Source organism: Tursiops truncatus, chromosome 16 (genome assembly GCF_011762595.2).
Source record: "Tursiops truncatus isolate mTurTru1 chromosome 16, mTurTru1.mat.Y, whole genome shotgun sequence".
Lineage (NCBI taxonomy): Eukaryota > Metazoa > Chordata > Mammalia > Artiodactyla > Delphinidae > Tursiops > Tursiops truncatus.
Window position 1 is genome coordinate 80,961,291 of NC_047049.1, and position 14,007 is coordinate 80,975,297.

At 45.9% G+C, this 14,007-nt stretch overlaps 1 protein-coding gene across 7 annotated transcripts in view; it reads left to right on the forward strand.

The window, feature by feature from the left end:
• The first annotated feature begins 12 nt into the window (after positions 1-12).
• TTC13 (tetratricopeptide repeat domain 13) overlaps positions 13-14,007 on the forward strand; it is a 70,171-nt gene continuing 56,176 nt past the window's right edge. For 3 of the 7 annotated variants that reach the window (XM_019941593.3, XM_019941594.3, XM_004310245.4), the window contains exon 1: positions 18-365. In XM_019941593.3, coding sequence (XP_019797152.1) covers positions 92-365 — 274 coding nt within the window. In that variant the 5' untranslated portion in view covers positions 18-91. Of the gene's footprint in view, positions 366-14,007 lie in introns of all 7 variants that reach the window. The other 4 variants (XM_019941591.3, XM_033841985.2, XR_002177631.3 and 1 more) reach the window with 3 other exon arrangements.

Sequence of the window (14,007 nt, forward strand, 5' to 3'; positions counted from 1 at the left end):
CCCCTCGCCACGGCCCACCTGCCAGCCGCAGGTTCAGGCTGGGAGGCCGCAGTGCGCGGCGAGGGCCGCCGCACATGCGCCCTGAGGGAAGATGGCACCTGCCGGCTGCTGGTGCTGCGGCTGCTGGGGCGGCGCTGTGGCCGCCGCGGGCGCCGCCCGGCGAGTCTTGGTTCTGCTGCTGCTGCTGCTGCTGGGGGTTCTGTCCAGCGGGCCGCGACCAGGCGCCCTAGCCACCGAGCACTACTCGCCGCTGTCCCTGCTCAAGCAGGAGCTGCAGCACCGGCAGCAGCAGGAGGCCCCGGCGGGCGGCGGCTGCAGCCCGCAGTCCGGAGACTGGGGGGACCAGTACTCTGCCGAGTGCGGCGGTGAGTGGGCGGCGGCGGCGGGCGGGCGTCCGGGTTGCCGCGGAGCGCCGGCGCGGTGGGTCCGGGGGCTGCGGGCCCCGGGGCCGATGTGTGGGCCGCCCGGGCCTCGCCGGCACCGGCCGGGGCGCGTGCCCCTGCGGGAGCCGGCTCCGCGAAGTGTCACGCCGGGGCTGCTTCCCGCCGCTCACACCCACGCCGCTGCGCGCCCTCCTCCCGAGACCGCCGTGGGGAGGCCGGTGGATAGTGAAAAGAGCTGACAGCATGCCCCCGAGGCCAGGGCGGCCTCTCTGCAGCCCTGGCAACTTTTGAGAGGGTGGAGGAGGAGATGGCAGGTGGCCCGGGGCAGCCCCAGTCCCTGCTCTGGCCCCCGCGGGTGCTGTGGGAGCGAGGGAGGGACCGACGGACAAAGAGGACCGGACCCGCGCCCGGAGCGGGGCTGTCTGGCCCATCTTAGGCCTGGAAATCAGGTTTCCTGACCTCCCGATTGACGTATTGTATCAAACATAGCCTGTAAAAATGTGATCCCTGGGAAGAAAGGAGGGAACAGAAGAGTGACCCCATTGAATCTGTTCATTGACATCTTGCTCCCAGGCGTTTTAAGGTTGACCTGTGATCTGTCAGGTGTCTCCCAGAGAGTCAAAAGGGCCCTGCGGGCCTGTGTACGTCAGAGCTGTGTGTGTGTGGGAACTGGGCCAGTTCATTCATTAAGATTGGGCGCTATTGGCCTCAGTTTAAGGTCCTGGGCAGATTCCTCAGGGGCAAGGTAGATATGTACATGTTTCGTTTTGAAGGTCTGTAGTGAGTCTTTTTACTCTTTAATCCCCTCCCTTGTCCTTTCCCTTTCCTCTTGCCCTCCGTGAGTTCCCCTAAGCTCGCTGTTGAAACGTCCGGGTCTACCTAACTCACTAGGAGCTGGCTGGTTGCTTTTATGGCCTGACAGCAGTCTAGCATTGTGTACCTGGGAAGAAAATAAGTATTTTTTGGTTGAGATGAAATGTCCAGGTTAGCACAGTCAGTCTGATTTCCTTTCAGCACAATCTGACTTCCTTGAGGACGTCTCGCTCACCGAGGGCTATGTGACTTCTGTATTTTGAAGTAAGCCGTGGCTGGTAACAGCATGAACGCCATGGCCAGCACTGCACAGTGGCAAGAGGATGGCTTTTACCCTCTGTCACTTTCTGTGACTCCGAGCAGGTTGATTGCCTGTCTTTGCAAAATTGCCTCCTCCGTAAATTGAAGACACTGTTCCCCAATTACAGGGTTTTATTTTCTTCACAAGGATGCCGTGAGGGAAATGGGAAATCGCGATCGTACACGTACGCGGTGCTCGCTGTGTGCCCTGTGCCGTTGTGACAGCCTTAGGTTGGTTAGGCAGTACCCTCAGCCTGCCAGAGCGCTGGTAACTACATCATTGGGTGGTAGCTCCTTTTCTCAGAGGAGAAGACGGGGGCACAGTGAAATCATCACTTTCCTGAGGGCCCACAGCTGGAAGGGGAGGAGCCCAGGTGGTCAGACTCCAGACAGCATTTGTCTGAAGCACTCAATGATTATAGTTAGGGAAAAAGCATCTGTAATATTTACAAACATACAATAGGTAGTGTGTAAATCTTCCTTTCCTTTCCCTCCTGTATTCATGTGATGCTCACTGGCTAAGGGAGACCCAGATTCTAGGCGATGAAAGATACAAATTATGAAATCAATTGATACTATTGCTATAGGTGGCTCATTTCACTTTGTAGCGTCAGGCTTACGCCAATGGTTAAGAGTCCTCGTTTGAGCCACCTCTGACTTTTATTATTCTTTTCACCCAAATCGTGATAAATGTAGGTTGTTAGAACCGGGGCATTTGGAGGAATCCTGTTCATTCTCCGTTCCCTCACATATGGAGACCATTATCTAATGTTCTCTGCTTCAGAGGATAAACACTGTATTATGAGGCTTTAAGCATAATTTATTTAAATGTTTCCATTTTCTCTTTATCCCCTCCGTGTAGTACTTATTTTCTTAGTTTAGAGTTAAGAACGTGCTGTTGAAAATTGGTGACACGTCTTCCAGGCGGCCTTCCCTGGGCTGACGTGAGTGTCCCAGTGGCTGCCGACAGGTGCTGCAGTGGCTTTGCTGTTCCCGCGGCCACCTCAGGAAATGACCCCCAGGGTCAACTGCTCATGCTACCTGGGCCTCCAGGTGTTCCGCTTAGCTTTGCTGGCTGCAGTGTGTGACAAAAGCCGTCTCTTTTGTGGTAGAAACTCACCCACCTGTCTCTCATTTCTCCTTCCTTGTCCTAGACAGCCAGGTAGAAGCAAGTGAAACCTGCGTCAGTCCCTCTCTGTTCCAGGAAGAACAGCAATTCAGGGTTTACAGCGAGCCAGATTGTCGCCTGAGGGGTTCATGCTCTGCATCGAGAGCCCCCATATGGTCGGCATTAGGGTCTAAGCAAGTGCTGGGATCCAGAACTGATCAGTTATTCAGAATCAAGCCCTGCCCTCACCGACTATTTATTAATCACGTCACTGGCCCTGCTGGCTCATCCAGCCCAAGCCTATCCCTATGCAGAGGGCAGCCACGGCTGCACAGCCCCTTTTCAGAAGCCTGCCCCCTGCTTTTGGGTATAAATGACTGAGTTGATGCCTGCAGGGGTCTGAATGTGCACACCTTCAGATGAGCTGCGTATGTATTCTCTTAAGGCGGAACCTCCAGTGATTGTAGGGCCGAAGAGGATGGCTGGTGGGAGCTGTCTGGACAGCAAAATGACAGTGGCCGAAATCCAGGCCCCAGGGAGCAGCCTCAGGGGGCCCAGCTGCCCAGACGGCTAGCACGAGTGATCTCAGTGCCACGGACCTCAGCCCGGCTTTTCTGTTCCCCAGCCCCCCTTCAGCACGTTTTTACATTTCGCTTTTTATTTGAAAAGCATGTGTAACCACAGACTTCGGATATTCTGTTTTCCCGTGGTGAAAATTACCTTGCTCTTTTAAAAACACGAACACTGTAATGTACATATTTTTCAAATAAAAGTAAATGTCCCCTCCCTTCCTTGTTACCTTTGCCCTGTTTGTAGTTTGGAACTGTGGGAAGAAATAAGGAACAGAAGTTTTCCCCTAATTCTTTTCCTCGGGTTTATCCTTGTCAACACTGCATCCTTATTTCGCACAGTACTTGACACTGAAGTAGGTACTGTTTTTGTCTCCATTTCATGTAAGGGGAAACTGAGGCAAAGAGAAGTTAAGAATGGTCACGCAGAGAGTCGAGCCAGGATTTGAACCTGGCCTCCCGACCGTTTGTAAACTTCCCGTCAGTAATATTTGCGTGTTAGTATAATTTCGTACTAATATAATTGATAAAGTCCTATGCCCTTAAGCTTTGTTTGTTGTAAGTTATAGTCTTAGGTAACTTGTCCTAGAATTTTATGTTTACGTTATGTGCAAGGATGCTCCATTGAGCTTAATACTTGAACCGTAGAGGGGACTGGATCTGTTCTTTTTTTAAAAGATTTATTTATTATTTATTTTTAAATTTTATTTACTTCGGCCGTGTTGGGTCTTAGTTGCAGCACGTGGGATCTTTGTTGAGGCATGCGGGATCTTTCATTGCGGTGTGTGGGCTCTTCATTCTGCTGCGTGGGCTTCTCTCTAGTTGCGGCGTGTGGGTTTTCTTGTCTCTAGTTGTGGCGCGCAGGCTCCAGGGCGTGTGGGCTCTGTAGTTTGTGACACGCGGGCTCAGTAGTTGTGGCACGCGGGCTTAGTTACCCCGCAGCATGTGGGATCTTAGTTCCCTGATCAGGGATCGAACCCTCATCCCTTGCATTACAAGTCAGATTCTTTACTACTGGACCATGAGGGAAGTCCCTGGATCTGTTTTTTACCTTGGAAACCTGTTTGTGTGCCTCCTAGATTCTACTCAGTGTTGTAGACCCTGGGGTTACAGCACGGTTGGCTGAGTTCCTCAGTGGAGCCTGTGTTCTGGTGGGGGAAGGAGCAGTGTGCACTACGCCTGGTGATAAGCGCCTTGAGGAATAGAGTGGTGTGGGGATGCTTCTTTGAGAGGTGGCCTGGGAAGGCCTCTGCTAAGGTGACACGAGCAAAGACCCGGATGGAGTGAGACTCAGAGAGAGAGCTTAGCCATATCTTAACTTGACCCTGACCCCCTGATTGTCACAGATCTGGTAAAGTAAGATCTAGTTAAGTTGTAACTTGTCCACTGATTCAAGAATTCAGGTTTTCTCATCTGCTCTTCCTACCAAAGTTAAGCTGCATCTTATTCCAGTGCAGCATTCGTCTGTATTAAATGTCTTTATGTGTTCTTTATAGATGGTCCACCTGTATTTTAGTTCAAACATATGCATTTCTAGTACTTGTTTCAAAACGACTTTTGTTTTCCTTATTTGAAAATGTATTAATAAGAACAGTGAATTTATGTGTTTTTCTTTTTTTTTTTATTTTAACTGCCTTCTTGAGAGTTTTTTGTCTGCTCCTAGGTGAGGTAGCTTTGTACTTGATGTCTTTGTGGTCGTTTTCATCTAACTGGTGACATTAGCACTGTCCATGCTTAATGCCTCAGTGGAGTTCAATGATTAATTTGCAACCTGAAGTACTTTTCTTTAGCTTGTTGAAATTAACAATCCCAGATTTGAGTTTATTTCATTTTCCCACTGTTCTTTGTGGAGAACGGAACATTAGTGTCTGTCCGATTTGGGAGCCTTAACTGCCAGAAAAACAAGGAAGTAGCTGTGAACCTAGCTCTGTGTTTTTGACAAAGTCAGTCAGACTTAAAGAGATTGTCAGTATTTATGGTCTCTCTCTTAACTGAGGGATTGGTTATTTAAATACATGCAATCGGTCTTAATGCTCACAGCCTTAAATTACTGCCGTGTCTTAGAGGTGGTAAGGAATCAATAGAGGGAAACTTCTATAATGAGAGCTGTTTCCTCTTTTGCTCTGGCTGCGGGGAAGTTTAGAGCCAAGTTTTTTACGCTCAGTTACGGAAGCTGTGGTAACCCTTACTGATAGTGTATTTGCTTGATCCTTTTTCCCCTTGGCCCTGATTTTCTGCGTTAGTTATCATACCCAGTTTTGTGGCAGATCTCTTCTGATCTTTTCAAGACATACACAGTAAATTTGACGGTGTAAAGGAACTAGCTTGTTTTGAGCACAGAGACTGAGGCACAGAGTGATGAAGAGATTCGTGTATTGTTACCTCAACCAGCCCAGACGACTGATCGCTGTGAGGGGGAACAACATTTTTCAGAAAGTCATCTGATTCAGGGGTGGCTCTTTGTCATGAGAGCCCTGTGAAGCTGGTAGCCCATGGTATTTGCATACTCGTTAGCTTCTTCCTGTAGATACGTTGTCGTTAAGAATTACATTTACCTTTAACAAGTTTCTGTGCACTGGTAGATGTGTTCAGCTTTGGGTGACAGAGGTTAATTCTCTTCCCCTCTGGATGAGGGCAAAAGATATGTGGCCTGGTTTTTTTTTGATTTGTTTGTTTTTTTGCGGTACGCGGGCCTCTCACCGCTGTGGCCTCTCTCGTCGCGGAGCACAGGCTCCAGACGCTCAGGCTCAGTGGACATGGATCACGGGCCCAGCCGCTCCGCGGCATGTGGGATCTTCCCGGACCGGGGCACGAACCCGTGTCCCCTGCATCGGCAGGCGGACTCTGAACCACTGCGCCACCAGGGAAGCCCTGGCCTGGGTTTTTAAACCTACATACCTGGAGCATGTGACTACAGGAAGTGGCAGAGTACTTTCCATATAAAAACTTTTCAAGGAGTCTCTTTTACAGCCTGTAGAGACAGCTTGGTTTCTTTGCACTCAGTAGATACTTGCCTGACTGACCAACTTATAAAGCATCCCCTTTTCACAGTGTAGTGTTTTAAAGAGGTCATCTTATCTTTTTGTTTGGGCTTGTTATCTTGCAGATAGAATAAGTACAAAATTTATTAAAATAACAGAATTCTAATACTTTTCCCTTCGGGTTAATGCTTTCCAACATTTTCCTTCTGCTGTCTTTATTTTTACTCTTTATTGAAATATGACATATGCAGAAAAATGTGTGCATCACAAGTGTAACGCTCCATAGATTTTCACAAACTGAGTAACGCGTGTAACCAGAAAGAACCCCAAAGAACCCCAAATCAATAGCTGCTATCTGTTTTAAAGCATGCTAAGAAAGTCTTATTCTACGTCACCCTTGTTTCATTGGGAAATATTTGCTGTGGCTTCATTTCTGCCTCAGGAACCGGCACAGTGCATGGACTCTGCTCAGGCACTGGCGTTCTTCACACAGGTGCCCGGGGGTCCTGTGTCAGGTGGTCTGTCCTCCACCTGGCACGACTTCTGCACGAAAGACCAGTTGACTTCTCTTGTGACTTTTTCCTGCCTGTGTTTGGAGTGTTCTAAGTGACACTGTGTTTCCTTATCTCTAACGGTTTCACATCATTGCCTAGATCTGCTTCAGCCTTCCCAGTAGAGCTGATGACGTTTGACAGTACGTGTGGGCTTATGCGAAAGTCTTCAGCTCTTAAGAGCGCGTGCCACCCTGAGCCTGCGATGCATTTGCAGCGCAGTTTATAACCCCAGGCTAAGTGAGCAGCCTTTGTGGTTACGGCCCGCTGCCCAGTATGCTGGCGGCAGCACCTGCCATCCTGTTCTGTTCCTGGATCGGCGCCCCGTAACTTGCTTCCATGCTTCTTTTTCCATTCTGTGCAGCTGACCAACTCCTTTTCTTTTGGTTTTATACCTTCTTTACAAGTACTTTACTTTTAAAATACTTTACTGAGTTAATACAGCTTCAGTCAAATTACATTCATGTTTTGCTAAAAAGCCGTCCTGTCTCTTTTAAGATGGCTTTTGCAGATCCTTGTTCTAGAGGACTAGTTACGTGTTGACTTTATAATCTAATTCTCAGTGGGCGGCCTCTATTTTCAAGTTGTTTTATGATACCTTACACATCTCAGGCACTGATGAATAGTATTTTATTAGAACAAAAGAAGCATATAAATTCTTCAGAGGAGAATTTTCCCTGTTATTACTTTTCCTGGTATTACATTCTAAAGGAAAAGTACCACCTGGGACCATCCAGCAAGGTAATCTACAACGTCCTTGTTACTGAACCGAACTTGAGTCTGCACGCCCACAGCACCGCAAAGCCAGTCTGCTGACACCGGGCTGTGGTGAAGGAAAGTTCGATTATCTGCAGGGCGCCAAGCCAGGAGGGCTAGCAGCTTATGCTCAGAAAGTCCAAACTCCCCGATGGCTTTCAGGGAAGGGTTTTAAAGGCAACATTTGGGGTGAGAGTTGTAGCCTGTGCACTTCCTTCTGATTGGTTGGTGGTGAGGAAATAAGGTGATGTTTTGGGGATCTTAATCATCAAGCTTCTGGTTCCAACCAGTCTGGCTTGTGATCAGTAGGTCGTCACCATCGTCCACCTGGGTGGGGTCTTAGTTTCTGCAGAACAACTCCAAGGTTATCGTCCTTTAGGAGGAACTAGGACTTCTGTCGCTGAACTGTTTAAGCTACCATTACGTTTCTTGCTTGACCTTTTTTCCTTAGTTTCTGCATTCCCTCACTTCCCTAATTGGTAACTGCTTGAGTCTGCTCTTTGGAACTCAGGGAAGACCTAGGAGACTAAAGCCTTTTTCCACAAACAAGGAACAGGTGACATGAGGGGCTTTGGTACCCGGGAGGACCCCGCAGGGGTCAACCCTCCCCCCACCTTTCCTTTGATACGCCTCAATCTTGAGGGGGAACAGGGAGCAGGATAGGAAAGAGAATAAAGTCTTGGATAGACAGGTTAATCATAAACTTGACAGGCAGCTTGGTTTCAGGGGGGCCTAGCTTCACTCTCAACAGTGGTTGTCTTACAAATGCAGAAACTGATAAAAGCAAAGTTTCTTGGGTTTTAAGCTCTGAAATATATATCACGTTAAACTTAGTCATGGCTGTTCTAAGATGTACTTAAGGAGAGAAGGAATCTTCTTGTTCATTTTTTATATGTGTTTTATACCTGCATATCTGTGCAAAAACGCTTTTACCAGAATTACTCATTAAAGTCCAGTTATTGACAAAAAAAAAAAAAAAAAGCAAAGGTACTACAAGTTCATGCCGTGTAGCACCTGTTTGACCTTCAGGGAGCTCCTCCAGCCACGGTAATGCGGTCTACTCGTCCCGGGTTACCCTACACCTGGGACCAGAATTGTCGATAAATATGTGGTCCTGACTTCCGAGTTCTGGCTCCTCCATGGGAAAAGCCCAGTCATCCTTGTGTTCAGGTGAACCTGGCCCACCATCTGTTATACCTAGAGCCAGGTGGTCAAGTGATGGGCACAGAAGCAGCTGTGGAATTCCTTGTGAAACATTTTCCTTCGGGGAAACACAAACTTTCAGTCAGCTTTCCCTTGCAGGACAGGAATGTGTGACACACGCATGCTCTTTGCAGTAACACCGCCTCTCCTCAGCAGGAGGCAATGCTGTCCTCTTATTTGATTGAGAATTTCCACGCTTTCCCACCATTCTAGCTGTCAGCCCGCCCACAGCTGTACTTATAGCCTTTGCCTGCGGTCCTGTCTCCTTGGAGGACCCGTGGCTTCTGCCTGGTGCAGCGCCCATCTTGAAAAAACAGGCAACAAAGACAGGACCACCGAGTCCTTCCAGCCACCACCTCATCTCTCTGTTCCCTTTTACAGCAGAATTCCTCAAAGAAGATGTTTATATACACTGTCTCAATGTCCTACAGTCAGCTCCTGTCTCTCCACCAAAGATGCTCTTCTTAAAGTCAGCTGTGTGTAAGGTTGAGGGCGAGAAGAAAGAAGTTGGATGGCATTGCTGTAGTAGACTATTACAAGGACCCCGCTTTGGCAGAATGAGCGGTGACAAATGTGCCGTGTGCCCCTATCGATGGGGTGTCCTAGAGCGCATCTGTGGCGAATCTTCGCTTCATTGTTTCTTCATTTTTGTGACCTTAAACGTGTCCATTAACATTGAGCATCATTCCCCACGTGTACAGTGAGCCCAAGGTATGTTCCACCAGCCTCAGAGGATGGAGGACCAAAAGAAATAATGTCTGTGAAAGTATTTTGAAAGCTGTAAAGTACTGTGAAGGCCAAAATAAACTTCAGGAAAGCAGGAAGAAGAAATTTACAAGAAAAACCCAGCAATTTTAGCCTAGATGTATATACTAACATTTAACAATCATTCTGTGAACTGTGGGCATTATGTCTATTCCTCACAGTTGCCCTAAGAGGGTGTATGGTGGTAGTTATTCCTGTTTTACAGATGAGGCATCTGAGGCTAGGAGAAATTAAAGGACTTGCCCAAAGTCAAACAGCCAGTTAGGCATCTCATCTGAGTCAGTCTGCCACCACGGCCTGTGCTCTGAACCCCTCTGTTACTTTGCTGCAGAACTAATTAATTACATTTGAAGTCAGGGAAAGAGGCGCTTTAAGTAGAAGAGCTGGTTGTTTGAAAATAACTGGTAAAGTTTAGACAATCATCTAGCAAGGGTAATCAAGGAAAATGAGAGGAAACAAATACAGCTGACCCTTAACCGGCACGGGTTTGAACTGTGCAGGTTCACTTACACATGGATTTTTTTCAGTAGGAGATACTACAGTGCTACACAACTGCGGATTCGGAGGGCGAACTACAAGTTATACACAGATTTTCAACCGCATGGAGGATTGGCACCCCAAACCCCCATGTTGTTCAAGGGTCAACTGTATTTGCCTTTAGGAATCACTATAACTCTGTATAGCTTTATGACAAAGATGTAGAACAGTTCAAAGAAATAGGTAGCTCTTTAGAAAAAAGGTAAATTATCAAGTTGATTCTCCCTCCGCCTCTTAAGTATCTTGTTCCCACCAGGGTCAGCTCTTTTCTTCTCATTAAACTTAAGCTTCCTAAGCTTCCTTAGAGATCCTACCTACATTTCCTGCTTAATCATCTACCATCAGTTAATGATTATCAGATTTATATCTGTAGCTCTTTCTCTGGAATTTCCTAACTACATGCAAGACAGCTTCCTGGTTTAGCATCTCATGAGCAATTGCTTAAACCCAGACTTAGCGCTTTACTTCCCTCTAAAAGCACTCTTCCTCTTAGACTCCCCACTTCAGATACAGGCACTACCCCTCTCTAGCTGCACAAACGGGAAACAGTGCCTCTTTCCTCTTCCTGTGCCCAATTTTCTCAAAGCCCTGTCCTTTTTCCTTCATATCTCCTTCTGTCCCCACTGTCTTTGATCTTTCTTCCTCACCGCTGTGGCCTCTCTCGTTGCGGAGCACAAGCTCTGGACGCGCAGGCTCAGCGGCCATGGCTCACGGGCCTAGCCGCTCCGCGGCACGTGGGATCTTCCCGGACCGGGGCACGAACCCGTGTCCCCTGCATCGGCAGGCGGACTCTCAACCACTGCGCCACCAGGGAAGCCCTCCGTGGCATCTTAATACTAAAGAAGAAAGGGAATAAATGAACTGGATACTAAACTTGGGAAACTAGAAGAGGAAATAAAGGAAATTGCAGGGCTAAGAAGACCAAAGCCAGAATAAATGAATTAGAAACAGAGCAACAACGGAATGGATCAATAGACCCAAGAGCTGCTTCTTTAGAAAAGAATAAAATAGATGAATCTGATAAGGCTGACGTGTAAGTAGGGAGCAGATGCAACTGCACGTAATGAATGAGGGGGCATGTGCGCAACTGTAGCGGCCGTTAGAATTTAAGAGACAACAGTGCAGAAACCTCTGCTAATAGGTTAAAAATAAGAAGCAGTAGAGAAATATCCAGGAAGATGATGCAGAAGAAAAAGATGAGATTCTATAATGTGTTTTGAGACTGTTTCTGCAGTAATCACAATGACATTACTTGTATGACCTGAACAAGGAAGAAAACAGACTTTTCCTAATTTCATGGAAATCTGTAGCATTTAAATACAGCTGGTTGGGTTATTATTTGAAAATAACTGAATCCATAGTGAGTTAAATATTTTTAGATTAAAGAACAAATTTAATCTCCTGTTCCAGACAACTCTAGTTACAACTAGAACAAACTAGTCTTGTATCACAGACCTTACCAAACCAGCAAAAACACTGATGTCAGAATCTGATAAAGTTCGGGGGCAGAAAAGAAAGCTATTAACATAGTTATAGAAATCCAAATTAAATATTAGTAAACTGAAGCCAGCAAACAAAAGAATAATCTGCCTTGATCAATTACTTTATTCTAGAAGTACAAAAGATGGTTCAACTTTTTAAGGAATTGCGTTAATCACCTTGATAGGTCAAAGGAGAGAAATCATGATTATCATAAAGAAATATCCAAAATCACTTGATAAATTTCAGCCAGCTTTCCTGATTTAAAATTTTGGGTAAAGCAAAGAATAGGAGAATTCTTCCTTTATATGGTAAAATGCATCGATCTCCACCCTTCCTTTATATGGTAAAATATATCAGTCTCAAAATAGGCACATAGAGCAGCTTCCCACTGGATGTTTGTAAATGTTAAAAGTGTTACTGTCAAAAGTTGAGGAAATTCTGGGTCATCAAATGACATGTTAACGTCAGGACTAAGCAGGAGTGCCTTTTACCACGAGTATTATTGAGCACTTTGGGGAGGTTTTGTCCAGTAAAATAAGATGCTAAGTGAGTATAAATATTAAAAAGATGTAATTGTGTGTAGATGGCACAGTAATTATGTGTAGATGTAATTACGTGTAGATGGCACAGTTATCCAGTGTGTAAATGAAGACATTAATAGGGCTGTTAAAAGTTCAGTAATGTGGACGGATAAAATATTCAGCTCTAGTCAGCTAAGAAGGCAAAAGATTGACAGTATGCTGCATCTCTGCCTGGGCCACTCTCCCGGTCCTGCCAGCCTCCCATGGACCTTCACCTGTGAAGTCCTTAACTTCGCTTAGATCTGCCTTCACTCTTTCATGGCAGGCAGCCAACCAACACCTCCATTGCTTTGCTGGAGGGTGGCCTTTTGCAGATTGCTTAGGCTGTCGGCCTCGTTTTCCTCTTCTTTAAAATGGGGATTGGGGGCTTCCCTGGTGGCGCAGTGGTTGAGAGTCCGCCTGCCGATGCAGGGGACACAGGTTCGTGCCCTGGTCTGGGAGGATCCCACATGCCGCGGAGCGGCTGGGCCCGTGAGCCATGGCCGCTGAGCCTGCGCGTCCGGAGCCTATGCTCCGCAACGGGAGAGGCTGCAACAGTGAGAGGTCCGCGTACCGCCAAAAAAAAAAAAAAAAAAAAAAAAAAAAGGGGGATTGGAAGGGTACCGATACATGGTGACTATATCGGTATTGGCTGGCGTTACTCAGTCCTCTGGAAGCTTTTCCTGAGCACACACACCTCTTCTCCCGATTATGCTCTAGGTCATGACTCTTAAACTGTTGCATTCTGACATTTTTTTATGTGGCTCTGATTACTGTCAGGTTCCCCACTGAATGCTATATACAGCACTGGGGTCATTTATGGTTTTGACGACCATTGAGGCTAAGGCCGTGACTGGAACATAGTAGATGCTCAACAGATAATAGATTCAACCACCGATGAATCTGTGGTTATCAAGCGATTTTTTTTTTTAAGATCACAACAGACTTGAACGTGTACATCCTGTATAAAAATTATAAAATTCCACATAGGTTAATAAAAGATTAAATTCTGTAAAGAAGTCAAGTGTTTCTCCCCTCCTTAATCTACAATTTTAATGCAATTCTAATAAAAATCATACAGGGCTTTTTGTTTTGGAACCCTAACAAAATGACTGAAGTTTATCTGAAGGAAGAATGTCTATCCAAATAGCCAAGAAATTTTTTTTTAAGAAAAGGTGATGAAGCTTTGCTTTTACATTAACCTGTATGCACTCGTTGTAAGGCTATAGTAATTGAAACAATGATACTGAAGTCAGAATAAACATCATTATAAGGGATTAGAAAGTCTACAAAACAAAACAACAAAATGCAGGTTTATTGTAGAGAATTGAAATTTTATGTCTAAAGTGTTAAATTAAAATGATATCTAATCTCACCAAGTTTAAATTTAAATAATGTAGAAGAAAATGTAATCATATGGTTAAGTGTTTACATTATATTATTAAGTTAAAAGGGCAGCTTACAAAACAATGTAGCTCATTCAGTTCTCACAACCTCATGATAACAATAGTAGCAAACATTTTTTGAGCTCCTTCTTTGTGTCAGAAACTATACCACATGCTTTACTTATATTTCCTTATTTAAATCTCACAACCACCCCTGTGACGTAGATAGTTTATCACTGACCCTGTTTTACAAATGAAGAAACTGAAGATGGAGGAGGCTAAGTCAGTGGCCGAGAGCTGGTAAGCAGTGGCAGAGAACAGGAATTCAAACCCAGCCACCCGATTTCAGAATTATCACTCCTAGTTATACACACCAAAATTTTCATGGTGGTTCTCAACGCATGGTGGTATTCTAAGTGACTTTTAATTACATTCTGTGAGTTTTCTGTATTTTCTACAACGATCGTGAATAACTACTATAATTTTTTAGAAATAAATGTCCATGTAGAGATTGAAGAGTCATCTGTCAGAGCTATTGCAGAAGGTAGATGTAAATCGTCTCAAAGATTCCTTTAAAAAAAGGAGTCTAGAAACAGATCCCAGTGACTATAATG